The sequence below is a fragment of the Macrobrachium rosenbergii genome, chromosome 22 (genome assembly GCF_040412425.1).
Source record: "Macrobrachium rosenbergii isolate ZJJX-2024 chromosome 22, ASM4041242v1, whole genome shotgun sequence".
Classification (NCBI taxonomy): Eukaryota; Metazoa; Arthropoda; class Malacostraca; order Decapoda; family Palaemonidae; genus Macrobrachium; species Macrobrachium rosenbergii.
Genome location: NC_089762.1, coordinates 26,019,778 through 26,042,390, shown reverse-complemented (window position 1 = coordinate 26,042,390; position 22,613 = coordinate 26,019,778). Strand labels below are relative to the sequence as shown.

At 39.7% G+C, this 22,613-nt stretch overlaps 1 protein-coding gene across 8 annotated transcripts in view; it reads left to right on the top strand.

Annotated features, from left to right (window-relative positions):
- Positions 1 to 22,613, top strand: part of LOC136850684 (ufm1-specific protease 1-like) — an 87,436-nt gene that overhangs the window by 16,751 nt on the left and 48,072 nt on the right. For 2 of the 8 annotated variants that reach the window (XM_067124486.1, XM_067124485.1), the window contains exon 1: positions 22,311 to 22,587. The exons of 1 other annotated variant lie outside the window; for it this stretch is intronic. Coding sequence is in view for 1 of the 7 variants with exons in the window: in XM_067124484.1 (XP_066980585.1) it covers positions 18,340 to 18,366 (27 nt within the window). In the remaining 6 variants the exon portion in view is untranslated. Of the gene's footprint in view, positions 1 to 18,209; positions 18,367 to 22,308; positions 22,588 to 22,613 lie in introns of those variants that run through there. 5 more of the 8 variants (XM_067124487.1, XM_067124488.1, XM_067124484.1 and 2 more) reach the window with 5 other exon arrangements.

The following is a 22,613-nucleotide window of genomic DNA, read 5'->3' as shown; positions in this document are numbered from 1 at the left end:
TTTTATATACACCTTTTTGCAACATTTTATACATTGATATACACATGGTTGTTATAGAATACAGCCCGACTTTGTGAAGAACGATTGCCCTATTGTTCTCCCGTCGGGATTTTAAATAACTACTGTAGCTTTACCTTTCCTGCCCAGTGTACTTTGTTCTTATGACGTGATTTCTTGTACTCGTTTTCATAAAATATGCATTATAATAAAGTTATTATCGAGATCCGCATGAAAGAAAGTCAATAAATAACAAGTATGCAACATTTCGACTAGATAGGAATTTTGCGAACTGACCGGGTCGGTCGTGTCTTTTTTGAAATTCATGGACATAATGACTTTTATCAATTAAAGAAAAATCATGAAGAAAAAATCGTAACCGAAACATGTCTGTTGAGACGCTGGTAGTATTAACAAGATATATGCTTATAAGTGTATGACTGATTCACGAAGATGTAGAACGTGATGAATAATTCATGAATGTATAAAGGCAAATGGCACGAAGGAAAAATGAAACAACGGAGTGGTTGCTGGGCCATGCGACAAACGGTTCTTTACTAAGGCTCAAGTCTGCTAGTAAAGGACCGTGTGTCGAAAGGCCTAGAAACCACTCCGTTGTTTCACTTTTAATTCGTGGGATTTGCCTTTATTCATACTTAAAAGTATCAATCCCGTAGTACGGTTTTCTGTTATATAGGTTATCAGTTATAAAATTCTTATAACAGTCGCTATTTTAAAACAAACATTGTACAATTGCAATCAAGTCTTTTGATATATTTACAATAGTATTATACATTTCAAAGGATGTTTACATAATATATTTTGCCTTATTAAAAAAAAATAGTTTGCGCTCGATAAGTGCAGACTGCCACATTGGGATAAAGCGAATAATCCTCGCAGTTCAGTTTCAGCTGGAACCCTGAATCCGAGAGTCGAGTTACTGTTAGACCATTTCCCGCGGCCCACCTCTCTCTGGTAGTTCTTATACACTCACCTGTATTTCTTACTTGATACTTAGTATTTATATCATTGTTGCCATGTATATCTGGAGTAACTCAAACGGATTTATTTATTAGTTATTTTGCTTTTTTATAATCTCGTGTCTTACATATGAAAAAAGTGCTTTGGTAGGAATTTAAAGTCTATTTGTGAATGAAGCCAATCAGCAGCCGATATCGTCAGCGGTGTTGCCATGACAAAACGTTTATCAAAGACAAATTTCGAGGACAGATCAGCTTGACACCGATTATAGTCTCTGCGTGGAGAAAATATTCTTTCAAATTCTGTTCAGAGACACCTATGTCCTTATGACTTAGTAGCTATTTTTATGTCGCTAATCTTATTTTATAAGCTGCAAATCTTAAAAGTAATAGTTGGGGGTTATTGCCTTTTCTTTATGAAACTCATCTGATTAAGGTGATTATAAGCTGCAAGTTTTCGCAAAAATGATTAGATAACAGTGGCAGCGTCATATATAAAAAAGTATTCGCTTAGGAAGGACTATAACATTAAAATGAATTCGTGAATTAGTCGTACTTGGTAACCCTCTCTCTCTCTCTCTCTCTCTCTCTCTCTCTCTCTCTCTCTCTCTCTCTCTCTCTCTCTCTCTCTCATAAAACTGCGTAAATCTCGCAGTTCACTAACCTCCTTTGGTACAAGATCTAGGTCAAGGGACCAAATTCTGTGCGCCCTTGTGGTCTTCTTTTACGGTCAAAAATAGGCAAAAACTCTGCGCAAATCCGTCTCAGCGAAAGACCTTATGCTTCGAAAAGCAGTTATCCGGAAAAAATTCTCTAATATGAAGACAACCCACCTCTGTGATTTTCGCGATGTTCTTAACGGTTTAAAGTTTATAGTGCTGATATATATATATATATATATATATATATATATATATATATATATATATATATATATATATATATATATATAGATGGTATATATATATATGTACGTGTATGTAAAATGATTCATTTTCGTAATTATGTATAGCCCAACGAATCGATAGAACTTCGAACCCTCTATAAAACATATTCGGCAGCAGTCCTGACCGTGGTCCCGACAATTAGTAAACTAACTAAATAGTCAAAAATAGTTTTGCGCCTTATTATTGTTCCATTTCAAGTGTTAATTTCTTGTGACGAACGACTTTATTCATAAAACGACATATTTCTTCGTTTTGTACAGTAAGTCGCAGTTAACAATCTGCTAGCAGCTTTCGGAGACCTACTGCAGAAAAAAAATTGTCAAAGTTTTTCCATCCTGGAACCATCCCCTTTTGTGGCAGTGTTCTATGGTTAACAGAATGAAGAAGTTTTTGCACTTAACCGAGGGCTCTCAAGGGGGAAAAATACTATTAGCTGTTTAATTTTTTATCTCAACCAGATTTTACTGTAGCCTAGTATGAACTGTAGTTTAATTTACAATCTTAGGTTTTATGCGCTAACTGACCTTAGATGCCCTCAGTGCTTGGTATGTTTACCTAAATTCTATAAATTTTGTTCACTAACCAGGTAACTCAGGTCATTTTGATTTGGTTACCGTATCTCCAAAAGCCATACAAAGCTATTCAAGTTAAAATTAAGATGACGATTTTGCATGCCTGAGTTTTGAGAAACTATTTTGGTGAAATGGAAGAGATTGGAGGCACTAGGGAAACTGGTACTTTTATGGCATCGAAAACTAAATCACTCAAAAAAATTTTTTATTCACATGTATATATGGTGCTTATGAGAAATACAAAGTAGTCGTAAATGCATAGAGTTATGTGAAATACTCATTTTTATTCGCTTATAATACGATAATGGGAAGGTTGTGGAACAACCCATGTCTATGTTGTTTCTCTGTCATTTGTAGTGTTAGCTTAAATTTACCGGGAATGTTTCTTTATATATTCACTATTAAAAAATCGCTTGACTTTGTTAAATTTGCGGTGCGAATTACTGTGTTATAATGTGATCTCTGTTTAAGATGGTAGCAACTTCCTCCTTTAAACTTGGAAATAACAGGGCTCAGGGAACACACAAGATGGGGGTTGTTGAATTAAGTGATCAAGTTGGCATAACAAGGAAAACAGGAACTCTGTGATGAAAGTTTGTAATTTTTTTTACTTAACCATAATCATTTTTGAGAATCACGTTGTGAAGAAATGATCAAGAATTAGAACAAAAAATATTTTATTTTATAGACTCGAGAGAATTACTGATTTAACTGTATAACGATAGTGTCCCTTGAAATTACCTATTCATTAAATATCATACTGGAATGTATAAATAGCTGTTCTTGGATGGGACTCAACCTTACATTTTTATATTCCCATCTCGTGGCAGCAGGAAGAGCAAGTGATTGCACATGGTGTCTACACCAAATGTATATAAAAACTTATTTTTGTATTCCTTATCAGTATTGGACCTGATATCGTTTTGCGTTAACTGTTTTTATACATTATGAAAAGAGCCTTATTCACGTTTATAAGAAACAAATTCCAATGATGGATGACTTTTTAAGTAACTTTTTTTGTAGCAAAAATTTATTTTTTGCAAGTTGTAAATTTAGATAGGTTTATCCTCCGTTCACACAAATTATAGTCTGGCCAAAAGTTCATGCGGTAAACAATGCCTTCTGAATGAAATTTAAAAAGTAAAAGAGGGTTCATTTTTCTACTGTTTATCTTTACGTTCCTTGCATTTATCAGATATGCATAATCACATACTAATATATTCTTTTGAATTTCTTCCATATTACACAAATAGAGGCTGCAAAATATTTCCTTTCAAGAAAGCGACCTTATCTTCAGAAGATAGAGCAGCGATTTCAGTAAAACGAAAATAAATGAAGGCATCCACCCTCATTAACTCGTGATGAATATAAACGGGTTTCAAGACACAAAACACAGGTTGGCAGAAAAGTCACTAAAATTTTACCATGCTTTGCTTTTTGGCAGGCCACTGATGCTTCTTCATTATTAGTAATAAAATAGACACTAAAACTATAACTTTTGCGAATCATAAACCTCTAAGTGGCGGCCCTTCTAAAAAATTTGCAAAAAAATTGGCGAACGGTTGTGGTTAAAATCCGCAGAGAAGTGACAGGTTCCTTCAAAAGACTTCATTATTTGAAGAAAAAACTGTAGGATCCCAACTAAGTGGACTTCTTGTTTTATTTACAGATAGGATCAAGTGAAAACAAGCCTGCAGAGAGGCTATTATTATTATTATTATTATTATTATTATTATTATTATTATTATTATTATTATTATTATTTACTTTTGATTTATTAAAGTAACATGTACAGTGAAATTTTAAAATTTTCGATAAAGGTGTTATCGTAATGTATATTAAAAGATTTTCTAGAGCCTACTAAGTTTATTAGCTCAGATTCGTAATTAGCGCAGAGCAGACTATCTGCCAATTTCACAGTATATGTAGGGGGTAAAATTACATCGGAATCTATGCATGAAAATTAAATTTGTGAAACTCTCGTTGACACTGAAACATTGGACAACACTTGACCATCCCTTTACCAGCATGCTGACAGTTCGCCCGATAAGACCTGACCAGTACAAGAAGTCATAAAAGAAGGCGCTTTCTTGCGGCCAAGCCATATCAGTATTAAAAAAAAAAGGGAAAAAGTAGAAAAAATATGATTTCACAAATATTTTCAACAGTTTTCAGCCATATGTGTAAAGGAATATGTACTAGAAAAGTTTTACAGAAATTGTAATTCTGTTCAGAGTATAGTGTACGAAGTGGTAATGTTTATACGCATTTATAGCTCAGTATGATATATTTCTGCAAAAATTAAGCGGCTACAATTTATCTTTTAAATATCACAAAAGAAATCGATGATAAAAATAATGTATTCTAACACATGGCATTACTATGGCGACTGTGGGACAGAAAATGTGATGGAATGACCATAAATCGACCCAAGTTTACCAAGCGTGCGAAAAAAAATAAACTTTTTCTACTCTAACAATGTATTTTTTATAATTTTTTTTTATCTGCCATTGCTTGCTAATTGACTGAGCATATAATACAAAAAGTTTATGGGAAGACTTGTGCTTCTCTAGTCCCTCTTGAAGGTTAAAAGTAGTTGTTGACGACAAAATCTGTCTCGAGAAGTCGCATGAAACTTCGTGTTGATGCTCGTCCGTTAAGAATTCCCAAAATTTTCAAGCTTCATTGCCAGCCATTGTCAAAGCAGATGATGCAGATTTTTTTTTATTATTATTATTTTCAAGGTATATTTAAGCCTGCCAACGGCTTAAATATTTATGATAGCCCTACCGATTTTTACATCCTTTCCTCTTTATGCTTAGCCTGGCAGGCAGAAGTGATTATAAAATTGCGTCGGTTAGATGTAATATATTAGTAAAAAAATTCCGTGGAAGTCAGAAATCGTTGAAGGTATGCGCAGAGCAAGAGTGACATACAGCCAGAAGAGAAACTGAAGACGTTAGGTATGACTCTCAAGAAACTCACAATGACCGACCACAAAAGCGTATAGGATGTCCCTCTTGCCCCAACTGGACATCGTAAAGCCATTATGAGAAAGGAAAAAAAAAAAAAGTCTTGTCATACCAACCCTTTCCTTGGGCAAGCTGGTGGCTGAGACTTGCTACTGGAGGCGTGCGGTTATAAGGACGACTTATCTTCCTTGTCTGAAAGACAGGTGTGGAAAAAAAAGTTGGTATCTTGTGCGGGAAATTTCAGATTTAGTTCCCCCTCTTTTAGATTAATTACCGTCATCGTATATTTGTGAAGGTACGAAGCAGATTTTTAAAAAATTATATTGATATCGTTTGAACTCTAAATTATTATTGATTGATTGAATGATTTATCTCAAACTAATTACGGTAACAAAGGTCGTCAACGCTGGACGTTTAAAAGGAACAGGACTACCAGTTGAAAGGTGCAGACCATTTGAATAACCTTGTCAGCTCACTTCACGAGGCAGTACGGCGTAACCTGTCCGCATGTCGGTAATTTTTTTACACAAAAGCTGAAAGTATGCAAAAACAAATTTTACCGTTCGTTCTCGTATTGTTGTGTTAAAAGGAATTTCAGAATACTTGCACGAGGTGTTAATAGGAGGAAAACATGCATACCTGCTCGAGTAGAGCATCTGGAAATTCTGTGGCCATAAAAGAGATTGTACTGAACCCTTTTTTTTTTCTAAAAAGCCGTTTAACCCTTTTTTCTAACCTCACACCACATGTTTGGTCACGCTTGTTAACTACCAACGTGCTCTGCTGGCGTCAGAAGTTGCCGTATTTTTTTCTGTGCATATGAAATTGTTACATGCATATAACCCATACGTACATAGAGAGAGTAAAGTCTCTCTCTCTCTCTCTCTCTCTCTCTCTCTCTCTCTCTCTCTCTCTCTCTCTCTCTCTCTCTCTCCATCGGTACTACTGTCTACGCTGTAGAATTTTGCAAAGTTATTATCGGTTAAGTGTAGTTGGCAGTTTGAAAAAAAAGTAGAATTTGAACTTTGCTTTTATACCTGTATTCAATCATTTGGCTTTTTATAAGAGCACACCTTAACCCCGGCTATCATGACAATTTTCACACTATGCACGGATGTGATCACAGTATGCAGAGATGTGAGAATGCTTTTGTTTTTCCTTGTAATCCTACAGTACTAAAAAAGTGTGATAGTCGTCTTCAAGAGAAGGCACATCTTTCTATTAGGAGCATTTCCTCCACCATGCTTTCCACAACAGTTCACCAGACGCTCTTCTGACCTGGGTCATGGTATATTTGAATACCAAAATACCAAACCGCTGATATATCATTAGGCAGTGATGCCCAGTTAGTACCATTCACTATCATCCATTGGCCTCGAAAGAAACAGGCTTATACAATGGGTCCACAACCCTCCGTTAGGCACTCTTGTGCATTGTTAAAGGGTGTATGGGCATCACAAACCGAAAAGGTGTGGTATGTTAAAAATTTTGTGGGGAACAGAGAAAATGATTTAACGATAAAAAATATACTTTAGTAGAGTATACGGAGAAGGAAGGTTATTGGGCATATGGATCCTAAGAAGAGATACAAGTGGATATAATTAAGTTGTCTGAGGATTAGTCACAAAACGAATTGTGAGTCTGAATAGGGCATATACAATTACAACTGAAACTAGAGCACTGAATTACATAGTGACCCCTGTCAGAGTCCATTATGAATTGCAACGTTCGCTACAATCTTTCAACAACACGATTTCATTCCTTACTATGAACCACTTAGATGAATGACCCCCTCCTGTTAGCTAGGTCCTAAAGAACCACCCGAAAGCATTGTTCTTTATGGTTGCATCTGAAATTGGACTATAAACGCTATACTTTGCCCCCATAAGAGGTTAGTGTTGCCAGTGTACATTAAGCTGTAGACCTTAGGCACTACAAATGGGTGTTTGCAATGTCCCTCTGGGCCCTAGCTGCACTCACGTTCTTCTCCCTAGCTGTCTAACCTCTCAAAAATGTAACTCTGGGATTTTCTCCTAGTTTCACCTTTAGATCTTTGTATTTCATCTCGTATTTTCTGGATTATTTTTTTTATCTTATTGTCCAACAACTCTAACTCCTTTTCACTGTCGTAAGCGCTGAACACCTGCAAGTCCCCCATTGCTTGACTTTATAGCCTCCTAAATAGCGATGCTTTCCACCAACCCCAGCTGTAGAAATGACCTCTACAAGAGAGAGAATTTTTTTTAATGTGTTGCTGGGCTCGTCAGAGATCCCTTTGGATTATGTCAAGGAAACCATAAAGATAGATCAATAAATATTCATATATTAGTATAGAATGTTTTGTCATTATATATATATATATATATATATATATATATATATATATATATATATATATATATATATATATATATATATATATATATATATACACATATACACCTTGACATTATTTTACGTTACGCTACAAATGTCGTTTAATATCAAATTAACTCAATTTCGGAATAAACACAGAGGGATTTTGTAAGTGATAAGCGATCCGTCACCGCTTACCACTTATAAATTCCACTTCGGTGTTTATTCCGAGGCGGAGTGAATCTTATTTTAAACATTTGTAGCTTAAGGTTAGTGAATATAAGTATAGGTATTTTGGAGCAAACGTAACGAAAGATGAATATTTTTGCTAAGGGTATGTGGATTTAAAAATACCGAAGGGGCTGAAAGTTTTGTGACAGGAAGAAATTGTATAAAGACTAACGTAATTAGATGAATCGTTGTATTTCAAGTGGTTTTCAATTGAAGAATATTAAGGACAAGCTGGTGAAGGAATATACTCGGCAATGGATAACTTTTATATCGAAGCAGACGTAGTGAATGGCCTAACATCCGAAGGGGATTCAGTGAGTTGCTGATGAGCTTACGTCTAACATACGAGTCTAGTAATGTGAAAGTTTTCTGCATAGAGGTTCACTCTTAATTCAACAGGCCTAATTATGTGAATTTCTTATCTAGAAAGAATATAAGTAAACCTTCGAGGGACCTATAGTATAGTTTTATATTTCGCTTTAGGTTCGATTATTCTCATTAATGTTAAATTTTTCATATGACTGTTGTGACACAAAGGTCGTAGAATTGGAGCATGTTGTCGGGTAACAGTACATCTACGCAGCTGTGGGCCCATCAGTACAGGTGCCCAAAAATGGCTCAAAAGCGAAGCACTATTGTGAATTTACCTTCATCTTATTTTAAGGTTATAAAAGCCAATACATTTAGTCTCTGAAGTCACTTGAACATATGGTATTGCCGTAATTAGGTTATACCGTTTATCCCATATTTGCCGATTATTTGTTCATCACGATATGAACTTTCTGCAGGTAGTATAATTTAATTTTTCCCGAAAAAAACTACTCGTGAAACTAATGAATCGTGGCAATTTTGTTAAACGTTCTGCACAGTACAGTTCAGAATTTATAGAAATCATCTTCTCTACAGTCACATACCCCCCCAAAAATATTTGTTTATTGTTGAATTATTTACAGCTGAATATCCAGTTGGTGGTAGCTTTGAGAGTTGGAACTTTGAACGTGGGAACGATGACTGAAAAGGGAAGAGAGATAGCAGATCTCATGGAGAGAAGAAGGATAAGCATTTTGTGTGTGCGCGAGACTAGATAGATGGGAAATAAAGCGAGAGAGCTGGGATGTGGATATAAATTGCTATATAGTGGGACAAGTAAGGAAGGTAGAAATGAAGTAGAAATAATTCTATCAAAAAGCTTAAAAGAAAGCTTAATAAGCAAGAAGAGGACAAGTGACAGAGCAATGGTTGTGAAACTGTCTAGATGGAAAAATAATCAACATCGTGAGTGTTTATGCCCCTCAAGCAAGATGTGATGAAGTTGAGAAAGTGGCATTTGGGAGGAAATGGACCGACAGTTGAACGAAATACCAGCAGAAGGGAGATTAATTATGGGTGGTGACATGAATGGACATGTAGGAAGGACCAGACAGGGTATTGAGAGGGTGTATGGTGGCTGGGGAGTTGGAGAGAGAGTTGCGGACTGCGCAGTGTCATTTGATTTGGCAATTGTCAACAACTGGTTTGCAAAGAAAGAAAATCAGTACATCACATACAAGAGTGGAGCAAGAGAAAGTCAAACTGACTTCCTCATGTGCAGAAGATCACATCTGAGAGAGGTGAGAAATTGTAAAATTTTAAATGGAGTGTGGGTGGCAGCACAGCACAGGGTGGTGGTGATGGACTTGGAAATATAATACAGTAAAAGGTAGACCTGCACGTGTTCCATCAACAATCAGGTGGTGGAAGCTGACACAAGAGGGGGAAGCGAGGCAGGAATTTAAGGATTTAGGGAAGTTAGATTGCTAGAGGGAGTGCAAGAATGGTGGAATCACATGGTGATAAAGAGAGTGGGTGGAGAGGTGTTACGAAAGACATGTGGAAAGAAACCTCCTGACGATAAGGAAACCTGGTGGTGGAATGATGAAGTGAAAGAGGTGGTGAAAGCCAAAAAAAGATGCAAAAAAGATCTGGGAAAAGTATGGTCAGCAAGAGGATAAGGAGAGGTGCCAAAGACATAAGAAACAAGTAAAGAAGGCAGTTGCACAAGAAAAGGCGAGAACATTAGATGACATGTACGAAGAGCTGGAAACACCTGAGGGGGAGAGAAAAATTCACGGAATTGAAAGTCGAGGGACAAGAACACCAAAGACTACTCCCATATAAGACAGGTTAAGGGTGGGAATGGGTTGGTTTTATGCAGCTAGGATAAGATAAAGAAGAGATGGAAAGAATATTATGAACATCTGTTAAATGAGGAAAATTCTTTGAAGATGAATTCCAGACCTTGGTATGACATATATTATTAGCAGGAAGGAAGTAAAGCAGGTGTAAAGTCCCCGCTCAACGGGTTCTCTATGATGAACATCCCGTTTTCTGCAGTGCCTTCACAGCTGACCTGAGATCGCACATACACAATCTTATTATCATTATTGTGATTTGTATATTTATTACCTGTTCATTTGCCCTTGTACCAAGTATATGTGAAATGGCGAGACATTTGATACAGAAGATCCGGTGGAACATTGAGTACATGATTAGAATGCTTGCATGGCAATGCAAGTAGTGGTGAGTGTACATAAATCGAGACAACAATGGTTAGGGAGAAACAGACGGAAATATTGTATGGTAGAAGTTGCGTTCCTTGAGAGAGAGAAAAGGGGATGCTCTTGTTTTTGTCTTGTTCCCTCCGATGGATGACGCACACACGTGCGCTCAAAAGAGACTGCATCGCGGTCTCTTACAATACTCCCCCCCCCCACCCCCAGCAAGGCGTCGATGCGGAAATCGTCTTGCTGACAATTGGAATGGGCGCGAAGGGCTTGGGCTTTGGGTGGGTAGGAGGCTGAAGGCCTTCGCTGAGATGGAGCGTATGGGCATATGCAGGAAGGCCCCCAGTCCATGGCCTCCCCCTTCACATGGTGCAGAAAACGGACGGCTCCTGGAGACCCTGCGGCAACTACAGGTGGCTCAACCTCGCTACAGAGCCCGACCACTGCCCTCTACCAAACATGCAAGACCTGACGGCCTCCTTCCATGGGGCCAAGATATTCTCAAAACTAGATCTCTTAAAATCATATTTCCAGGTACCAGTAGCTCCAGAAGGCATCCTCAAAACTGCCATCATCATGCCCTTCGGGTCCTACGTCTTTGCCTTCTCCACCTTTGGCCTGAGGAACGCAGGGGCGACCTTTCAGAGACTGATGGGCAGCATCCTGGGGAACCTGAACTTCTGCGTCTGCAACGTTGATGATATCCTAATTTTTTCCAGGTCCCACAAGGAACACCTTTGGCACATCCGGAAGGTCCTGCAGGACCTGCAGGAGAATGGCCTCGTCGTCAGGTTTGACAAGTGCACCTTCAGCGTCGATAAGGTGGAATTCCTGGGCCACGAGATATCCCCGGGGGTGCCCGCCTGGTTGCATCGAAAGTCGAGGCCGTCGTCAGGTTCCCCACCCCTGCCTCCATCAAAGCCATACAAGAATTCCTCAGGATGGTCAACTACTACAGGAGGTTCATCCCAGGGGTCGCGCACACCATGGTCCCCGTGACAGAGATCCTCAAGGGCCACCCGAAGACCTTAGTGTGGGGCCCCGACCAGCAGCGGACCTTCTCCCTGAGAAAGGCTGCCCTCGCCAAGGCAACAGCTTTGGCCCACCAGGACTCCAGCGCCCTCCTCCGGCTAACAACGGATGCCAGCAATGTTGCCTGTGGGGCCATCCTGGAACAGGTCGTCAACGGAGCCCCTCAGCCCATCGCCTTCTTCAGCAGGAAGCTCAGCCCCACCGAGTCCTGCTACAGCACCTTTGACAGGGAACTCTTCGTGGTGTACCAGGCGGTATGCCACTTCAAATTCCTCCTGGAGGGTATGCCCTTCACAGTTTGGACGGACCACCAGCCGCTGGTCCACACCTTCACAAAGCTGGGGGATGCATGGTCCTCCAGGCAGCAGTGGCACCTTGCGGCCATTGCGGAGTTCACCTGCACCATCAAGTACCTCCCCAGCAAGAAGAACCCAGTAGCCGACGCCCTCTCAAGGATCGAAATCGACACAGTGCAGCTTGGGATCGACTATGAGGACCTCGCCCAAGAACGAGCTGCTGACCCAGAGATTCCAGCTTACCGCACCGCCATCACATCACTGAAGTGGAAGGATGTGCCCCTCGGCTCTGGAGGGCCAACACTGCTGAGTGACGTAAGCACTGGCCACCCCCGCCCACTGGTGCCCGCCTCCCGTCGTCGGCTGGTCTTCAACGTCATCCACAGGCAGTCCCACCCCTCCGGCAGGACGACGGCCAGGCTACTGGCGGAGAAGTTTGTCTGGCACAGCATACAGAAGGAGGCAACAGACTGGGCAAGGCAGTGCATACAGTACCAGGCCAGCAAAGTAGGGTGACACACCGAATCGGGGGAGGGCGACTTTCCCCAGCCTGGGAGACATTTTGGGGACATCCACGTCGACGTAGTGGGTCCTCTTCCCCATCAGGAGGAGCCAGATACCTTCTGACAGTTGTCGACCGCCCCACCAGGTGGCCTGAAGCTACGCCCATGGAAGAAGCCACCTCCAGTGCGTGCGCAGAGGCCCTCCTCTCCAGCTGGTTCAGTGTCAGTGTCCCGGCCATATAACTGTGGACCACCCTGGCACGCCTGCTGGGGACCACTCACCACAGCACCACCGCCTAAAACCCCGCAGCCAATGGAATGGTGGAAAGGTTCCACAGGTCCCTGAAGGCATCCCTCATGGCTTGTTGCACCGCCAAGAACTGGAAGTACCAGCTGCCCTGGGTCCTCCTCAGGCTGAGGACCACTACCAGAGCCAACGGCGACCCGTCAGCAGCAGAAAAGGTCTTCGGGGAGTCCCTCGTAGTCCCGGGGGAACTCATCACAGAGGACCTGGACGACTTAACAACGCAGAGGCTCAGCAACAGGGTTGGGAAGTTCGCCCCCTGCTGGCGGACATATACCGACAGGACGTCCCCCTTCATGCCTCCCGGTCTATCCTCTGCCACCCACGTCTTCGTCAGGAACGATGCTGTACGTCCAGCCTTAACCAGGCCCTACAGGGGGCCTTTCCTCGTACTTGAGAGAAACAAGAAGGCATTCTGGGTGGCCGTCCACGGGAAGGAAGACTGGGTATCGGTACACCACCTCAAGCCCGCATTCCTGGAGTAAGACGTCGGGGGCACTTCCCAAAGCCCCCTGCAGGAGGTGGCTCCCCCTCAGCCCGCCCCGTCCGCAAGAAAACCTCGTTGGCGCCTCCGGAGGGCCCCGGGTCCGGGCAAGAGAGCAACCCAACACACCCATCCACAGGGCACTGAAGAAGTCGAACATCCCCCCCAGGTGGCATCGAGAAGGCGCAGCCCCCTCCATCGCCCCAGCAGATACCTGCTTTGATCAGACGTTACCTACGTCTTTTGCGGGGGCAGGAGTATTGTAAAGTCCCCGCTTAACGGGTTCTCTATGATGAACATCCCGTTTTTCAGCGGTGCCTTCACAGCTGACCTGAGGTCGCACGTACAAAATCTCATTGTCATTATTGTGATTTGTATATTTATTACCTGTTCATTTGCCCTTGTACCAAGTAAATGTGTCAGAGTATTTTTGTGTCCAACCAGCTATTGTTAAATCATGTTTTCTATATGTACCTGTCCTGTTTTGTGTAGAGAAATAGTTTGACCTCGGGTCACTTGTAAATTTTTGTACTGGCGGTCTCTGCGTATACGCGGACGTCCACACGCCACTTTATAAGCGGGTCGCTTCATCAATAAACCAGCAGTACTTGTCTGCATGCTCTTTCTTTAGCACCTCTCACAAAGGCACTAAAGAAGATGAAAAATGGTAAAGCAATAGGACCAGATGGAATTCCTGCAGAGGTGTGGGAGAAGAAGGAATAGACATGCTGTGGGACCTAGCAAAGAAAATATACAGTCAGGAAAAGATACCAAAAGAATGGAGAGAAAACTTTATTGTGCCTATCTATAAAGAGAAAGGTGACATCCAGGATTGTACAAACTACAGAGGAATAAAGTTAATGTCTCACACCATGAAAATCTGGGAAAGAATAATGGATCAAAGAATTAGAGAAGAAACATCTGTATGTGAAGAACAGTTTGGTTTCATGCCAGGAAGAGGAACGACAGATGCAGTGTTTGCCCTCTGACAGATGATGGAAAAATACCGGGAAAAGCAGAAAGAACTGCACATAGTATTCATAGATCTGGAAAAGGCATACAATAGAGTACCACACCAAGAGGTTTGGAGGTGCATGCGGGTAAAGGGAACACCGGAGAAGTATGTGAGGTTGGTTCGAGATAAGTATGAAGGAGCAAAAACGCAAGTTAGAAGCAGTGTTGGTTTAACTGAATGGATACCAGTACGAGTTGGTTTACATGGGACCTGCTTTAAGTCCATATTTTTTGACTTGATAATGGATGTGCTATTTCAAGGAATAAGAGATCGGTCCCCCTGGTGCATGTTTTTTGCTGATGACATCGTGTTATGCACCACCAACAGAGGGGTAGTGGAGTCAAAACTAGAGCAATGGAGGAAGGTACTGGAAGACAGAGGTTTAAAGATCAGCAGGAAGCAGACTGAATACCTTTTTTAATGAAGATCAAGACCTTGAACAATAAATAGTTTATAGTATAAAGTTTATCCTTACGAGTAAAGCTTTTATTTAATGTTTTGTTTCATAATAATGAATAGAAATCCGTCCGGTTCCAGGATTAGTATGAAAGGGATAAGGTTGAACCGAGTAGAAAAATTTAATTATCTTGGCTCAGCAGTGACTGGTGATGGAAATTTGTATGTAGAAATAACACACAGTGCAGGCTGGATGGAAAAATTGGAGAAAGATGGCAGGTGTCTTGTGCCACCGCAGAATCAATATAAAGGTTAAAGGAAGGGTGTATAAGACAGTAGTGAGACCAGCTTTGATGTGTGGAGCAGAAACATGGCCGGTAAAGAGAGTGCAAGGGAAGAAATTGGATGCGGCAAAGATGAAAATGCTCAGATGGATGTGTGGAGTAACAAAAATGGACAAGATAAAACATGAAAGAATAAGAGGAACTACCAAAGTCGTAGAACTATCCAAGAAGGCCCAGAAAGAAGACTGCAGTGGTATGGCCATGTGATGAGAAGGGATGAGATTTATGTAGTGATGCAGATGGGCAGAAAGAGGTGCCATGTGGGAGAGCAAGAGGAAGACCAAAGTGAAGGTGGATGGATGTAGTTAGAGATCTGAGAAACAAACAATTGTCAGAGAACGATGTGTTTGACCGAGCCAGGTGGAGGAAGGCTGTCAGAAACATCGATCCCACATTGAAGTGGGAAAAGATGCCGAGAAACAAGAAAGAAGAAGATCCTACCAGATTAAAAGTCAAACAACTTTCTTAGAGTTGTGCCAGAAATTCCGTTTTCTTTATTATATACTATACAGTTTTCTGTCATAACTTTATCTCAGGAGTAGCTAAAATATTAGGATCATAGCCTGGCTTAAAGGTAAAACTATATTAGTTAATACTACGATAGCTTATACCCCTGGTATTTAACAATATTAGATTTGTGAAACACCATTTTTTTCTTGAAGCAGAAATGTATAACAGTGTTGGGCGACGACGATTTTGTTTTGTCAACACGTCAAGTAAAATAATCAACAGAGAAACGGTGTTCATGGAAGACTGGGAAGAGCAACCTATCAAAGACTTGACTCAACAACAGGGTTACAGGAGTGTATGGTTTAGTCCACCATCTCAATTTCTTGTTTTCAGTATGTTAATACCAGTACTGTGTTGGGACCATTTATCAAGTAGCCTTTGTTAAAAGGTATAAGCTACGTAGCATATACCACAGGCCCTTCGCTTAGCTTTTTAAATCACCCTAACGTCACTTCCTTCCGCCAGTTCCCTACAACGCTACTGAATATGGTTTAAAGACGTTAAGTAATCGGCCCTTGGATTGCCACTCAGTTTAACAATACTTTTAATATGTACATACATATATTTAATATATACATATATGTATATATATACTGTATATATATATATATATATATATATATATATATATATATATATATATATATATATATATATGTGTGTGTGTGTGTGTGTGTGTGTGTGTGTGTGTAATAATGAATACATACACATTGCATAATCTAGCTGTGAAGCCAAGAAAATTGTACAACTACTGTATGTGTGAGGAAATGTATTTATCAGTTCGACTGCGTCATGATACAGTTAAATGTCTCAACCGACCTTCATAAGGTACCTAGTTCAAATACCATCCCGACTGTGGATCTCCTCTAGCAACAGACTACACAGGATCTTTAGTGATGCTTTTGTACTGTACTGGTGTCACCTTTAAATCTTAATTTGTTATATTATTGAATGTAACGACATTAGTAGTGACAAGAAAATTTTGGACCTTTAAAATACAGTATCATCTAAGTAATTTCATATTGTCATCATCATCATCATCATCACACTAGTTTATTTTCGGATGCCATCATTGGTTATGTCTGGTAGGCACCATTTTTTTTCTTTAGTTTCCCCTTAGAAGTTTCTGGTATTAACATCTCTTTAGTTCATGTGGAAACTTTCTGAATATTCTGGTACCGATTATTCAGAAGTCCTTTTTTCAAATACCTTGTTACAACTTGGCTCCCTTAATCTGTACTTGCTTATGCGCCTGTGTGTAGGCTATTTATGCTGTCCCTGGTACGTATATCTCTTTGAAAGGTCTTATGGATTTATTTTTATCGCGATGTACGTCAAAACGCACTTCATATTGTATTCTTGCATTAATAGGTAGCCAGTGAAGCCCAGTAAGGAAGTATGTGGCGAAATCCTGCAAGGATATATGTTCGTAATAAAATTAGGGTGCCTTGCTAGTTAAACCCTGTAACTTCTTCGGTAACTAGTTTGGTAGACTAGCATAGAGACTGTAACAGTGTTCAAATCACTTGATTTCATGATTGTGTTCAAGCATTTCAACTTATTAATTTTAAATTATTTCATTATGAAGCTATATTTCTTGGGTGATAGTGTCCTGTTTTAGCTACTTTTAATGTTTAATGATAAAATTTGGTAGAACAAACCCAAGAGCAAACCAACTGCTTGTAATTGCACCTCTCTCTCTCTCTCTCTCTCTCTCTCTCTCTCTCTCTCTCTCTCTCTCTCTCTCTCTCTCTCTCTCTCTCTCTCTCTCTCTCTCTCGGCAAAATCCATGACGTGGACGAGGATGGTAGGATTGGCCCCAGTGGTATTTTCATTTTAATGTTCCTCATAAACTGTGTAAAACAAAACCATACTCTGCATAAAGATTTCAAAAAAGGATTTAGTATAGATTATTGTTCCCGTAACTTTGGGGTCTATCATCCAGAATGTGGATGATCCAATATGGGTGGAGATTGCCCTAGGAAATTCAATAGTTGTACAGTAATTACCCTAAATATATCGTGAAGTGTACACACATTATTCAGTCTTTATCTAAAAGAAAAGACAAAAGAAAATGATAATCTAAATGGAACTCAGCATCAGTTTCTGATACTGTATTTATAATTAGAAGTTTTGCGCGATAACTGATCGGAAGCCTTCCGCCAACAGCACTTTAACTACTTTATAAGCGAGTATTCCTAAAAGAAAAAAAATAGATTTTTTGTATGTGGCGAATATGCTGTCATGTCATCTAAATTTATTCAGTAGGAACGGAGAAATGACAATGGGTAATAATCCTTAACTATTGACCATCGCAACGTTTGAAGGAGTCGTTTTTGAAAAGTCATAAGGTCAATTCAAATGATACTTTTATAGCCTTTAAATTTGCCACTCCAAAACTACAATAAGTTCTCACTTTGACATCTGAGCTGAAAATATCAAATCTCTCAAGTAAAAATTAAAGACTCATATTCTCTGAGTTTTACGACACTGGATTTGCCAAATTAGTGTTAACAGGCCAAATAAGTATCAGAATGGTTTTGCATTATTACTATAAAAATAATAAGTTTGTGGGTCTCACAGAGCGCCTTCGGAGGTGTGGGACCTCCGAAAAAAAAAAAAAGGAAAAGACAGTAACAGAGATATGGTAATTGCCACTTGTCGTTTGAACGACCAGTGGTTCCAACAGCTCAAGTCACTTACAATATTGTTACCCTGTCATTTTCAGTTCTCTTCTGGCATCCGAAGTGTTTGGCGTAAAAAACTGCTGCCTCTGAAATATGATGAAATATTGCAACCCCCAAAATTTTCATCAAAAAACGGAATTGTGTATACCTGCTTCATAACGCACTTTCCAGATGCAATACTTGGAAATCGAAAACGAGGTAAGCTTTTTATATACATATATAATATATATTAGAAGGTTTTGCAAATACCCGCAACACCATCCCGTCCTGCCCTATAATCCTCCCCTAACTCTACACCTGTTCCCTCCCTCCCAAACCCTGTACCTTCTCCCATCTATTATTGATCGCTATTCAAGATCTTACTCTTAGAGCATAAAAGAAAATTATGTACCGAGGCTTTTTCACTTTTAAATAATCATACCATCATTCAAATCAACCACTAACAATATAACACGTGGTGATTCCTAATTTGTTTCATAATGGATGATTCGATTTCTCTCTCTCTCTCTCTCTCTCTCTCTCTCTCTCTCTCTCTCTCTCTCTCTCTCTCTGTGCAAGGCCATCATTGCTAACCGCTCATTAATCAATATTTCGAATTTTGTTCCTCACAGTTGGAGTTGCATATTCCATTTGTACTGAAGTTCTTATTGTTCAGTAGCCATACTTGCTATAGAGTCTGTTTCTTATAAATATAACCCGAGAATTTATTCTTACACCGATTCTTGCTGTCATCATTGCTTGTAGAAAATCACAAAGAGAATATGTCTGGTAAGAAATCAAATGTGGCACCGACCATTCAATCAGTGAGGAAGTCTAAACGCTAGTTACTCCAGCACCTTACCAACCACCTATTGCTTATTTATGAACGCCACCCTCTACTAGAGAGACTGTTGAGTACTGCCAACCTTCGCCCCTCTACCAAAGAGACTGTTGAGTACTGCCAACCTTTGCATGAAGATGCAGTATGAATCTGCAAATGAGGAAAAATAGCTGTAGTGAGAGAATGCAATATTAAATGCCTAGAAAGTGCTATCTAGGCCCCGAAGGACTGCGCCGATGTTTACTAGGATATCCTGGAAGAGGAAGCCTTGGATGCTGTGGACCAGATTACGTGAATTGGGCAAAGTAGACTGGCCTCGTCCTGATCTCTGTACTAGAGCACAGTACTTGACCGAAAGGAATTACCTGAAATAATGCTGGGATATCTACGAGGCGAAATAGGTGATTTAGTAATAGGCCGTGCCATTACAGAAATCAATAATGAAGTCGCTGTGGGTTTCTTGACAGGGAGGTATGTGGATAATCTGCTCCAAACTTATCCAGAAATTCTGTTCTTTAATTTACCTGTCCACAAGACGATCATGTGGCACCGGTTAGCACAGCAGTACCAGGCCACTACCAATGTCCTCCTCGGTCTTGCCCTTGAGGGACGGACAATTCTTAGCTAGAATATTTTTAAAACAAGACCTACAACCAACGACAAGACTTACAACCAATCGCTGAGCAGATCCAAAGCAGCTCCACACTACTGTGCCAATTCTTAGAGTAGAAGGCCAGTCTAGGGAGTATGACATACACCATCTTTGTCATTATCATCGAGTTCCCACTACTACAACTACCAAAAACACAACCCTTCGAATAACGACACCTCCAGCCACCGCACCACAAACAAGCTCCTATCTCATCATCGAATTCCAAGTACATCCACAAAGTATCCTCTGGTTACCAGAAGCCCTCTCAGGTCCTGTCTATTTTCATTTTTCAGGGAGATCATATAGCTGCAAAGTATACCCTTCCCACAGAACGTGTGAGGCTAGTAAGGCCGGATTATACCTGTTTTGTGCCGGTGGCCACATTTTTTCTTGCATAAAGGCATTCCTAAATGCTGCAAATGTCAGCATTGTCACTCACGCCCTTGTATTTCTACATCATCTGATCCCATTTGATATGCTAATTCCAGACACTCATGCCAAGAACAAAGAATCTTAGCTGCAAGCCGTTTGCATCCACGTTAAAACAAGAGATGAAAAAGCCTTCCGCCTTGTTGTCATGCACACAGCAACCGTCCTTGTGCAACAAAAAAAATTAAAAACGCTACCAAACAGTGAGATACTAAGAATTCTTGTAAAGATGGGAATACGTCCAAAATGCAGGTTGACATCAAATTGGCTACCTTTTTGGGTGATTAAGAAATCCGTTTCTTTTAATATGGTTCGGCGGCATGTCCATGCATGCAATATAATACTTGATAAATGCTGTGGTCATAGAACAGATGCGAAACTTCATACTCCTCGACTGCACAGCCTTGAAGAGAATTTGCGAACTAATTTAGTTCTTCAGTGTAACCCCCTCTGTCAATTTTACCTACAAACCTCCACTTTATCCTTTCGGCTTTTCTTCTATTTTTTCTCTTTGTTTCACTAAGCATTTACACTTTTTGCCCTTTTGATTTTGTTTTTCCCTACCTTTTACCTTTCTTACGTTAATTTCACTTTTCTTGCTTATTTCTAAAACTCCCAAATGTCATATTTCCCTTATTTGACTTTCCACCATGTTAGGAATCTTTTGTTACCAGACTTTACTGTATCATGTAAAAACATTGCCTTTTTGCGTTCAGTTCTATTCTCGAATGGCCATATACCTGTCTTTGCTATCCGATCTTGAATGTGGGGTCGAACATTCCGTTATTACCCCTGCTTTGCACTCCTAATTCTTTCACTTGCACATACTGTATCTATATGAAGAAAGTACGCCCACAAACTTATATTATTTAGTGATCAACGAGGAACAATGAACCAGGAACCGACAAAGCAAGGTACAGATCGAAGAGTTAAGTTCATTTTTAAGGAGCAGGTTATTACAAGTAGTTCTTCAATGTAACCCCCTCTGCCAATTTCACCTACAAGCCTCCACTAGTTGTTTCGAGGACAAGAATAGATAAGGAGCTAAAAGTAAATTACAGGAGCAAAAACGAAGACTAGTTATGATATTTGTGCTGCGACGCTATTGACACCACGAAGAAACTAACTATAGATAGTCGAAACATTGGAGTCGAGGTAGCATAGATCTGAGGCTAAGGGAAAACCCAGCGAAAAACAGGTAGCACACTGAGACAAGCATTTAGAGACGAGCGATGACCACAAACCGATTATGTTTTCTGTGTAGAAGGTGTAGATCGCAGTAATTTGCACTTTTACTAATAGTGTGCCCGCAAAGGAAAAGGTAAACGGAATCGTTTTCTATTTTATACATAAAATCTGTGACAATTAGTAGCAAGATAGTGTTGCTATTGCTTTATAACGGCTCCTATATAAATTGTAAAACAAGTGTTTTATCTTTATAGCCATACCCACCGTTATTCCATTGTCATGTAATATTTGTCTCATTTACCATTACATTTTGCTTAAGTATTCCTGTTTTTATGGCTATGCGTTTCTTCTTTAGTACATTTTCTTATTTTCTTGTACGTGTTACCTTCCATTTTTTTCATGACTTCAAAGGTTGCATTAGGTATATATATAAAATAATTATTCAACGCTAACATCGTATTTATGTTTCGTCAACCTGACAGGATTGTCTTATTATGATACATTTATTACATGTTTTTCTGAAAGTGTTTCGTTAAGGTTTGCAATGTTCCCACACTTGTTGCAGGCCTGGGCTATCTTAAGCATTTGTACTAATCATTCAAATACTGCACGAAGATACATTGGTATTCATACTGCAGCCACTAATACCAATGCATTTCGAGATATTATTCATCACAGAGCAGATGCAGTTTCAGTGGAAAGATTTTTTTTTTATATGAACGATGCTTCACAATGATAACTGCACCAACTTCAGGTTATATGAAGCTTTTGTATTTTTGTTTTACAAACACTCATTCACAGTTTTAACAAGGCTTGATTTTTTGGAAGTAGATTATGCTTTTAAGAATATTTTTATATATTTTCATCAGGCTTAAATTATGATTTGAATTTCTTCTGTCAAAGAACTTGACAAACTTTTCCATGGGTTCTTTAATTTTAATTTTCGACAGGCTAGTTAGTATTTTTGAATGGGTCTCCAAATGAAGCACGGTCATGTATAAAAAAAAATAGATCTGTCTAATAAACGTACTCTAGTCTCTTAAGTATCTTAAGACTATTTCGCCCCTAACCACGACCTTGACTCTCTGAGCTGTATCGAAAAATGTAATTAGTACTAACAACTCGACACCAATTTATAAAGTAATCGCAAACATATGGCAAATGGCGGCCGTACAAAGAAAAATGCATTTAATAGTAAAAAAGTGGTTTCTAAAGTCATAACTTTTCCAAAATCATAATTTTTAAACTAATTCAGGAAGGCTTTACTCTCCTAGGTAATGAAACCTTACGCGCTGCAAACATACCATAAGAGTAACGGACACATCCTCAGGTAAGTTTAACCTTAACACCCTTCCT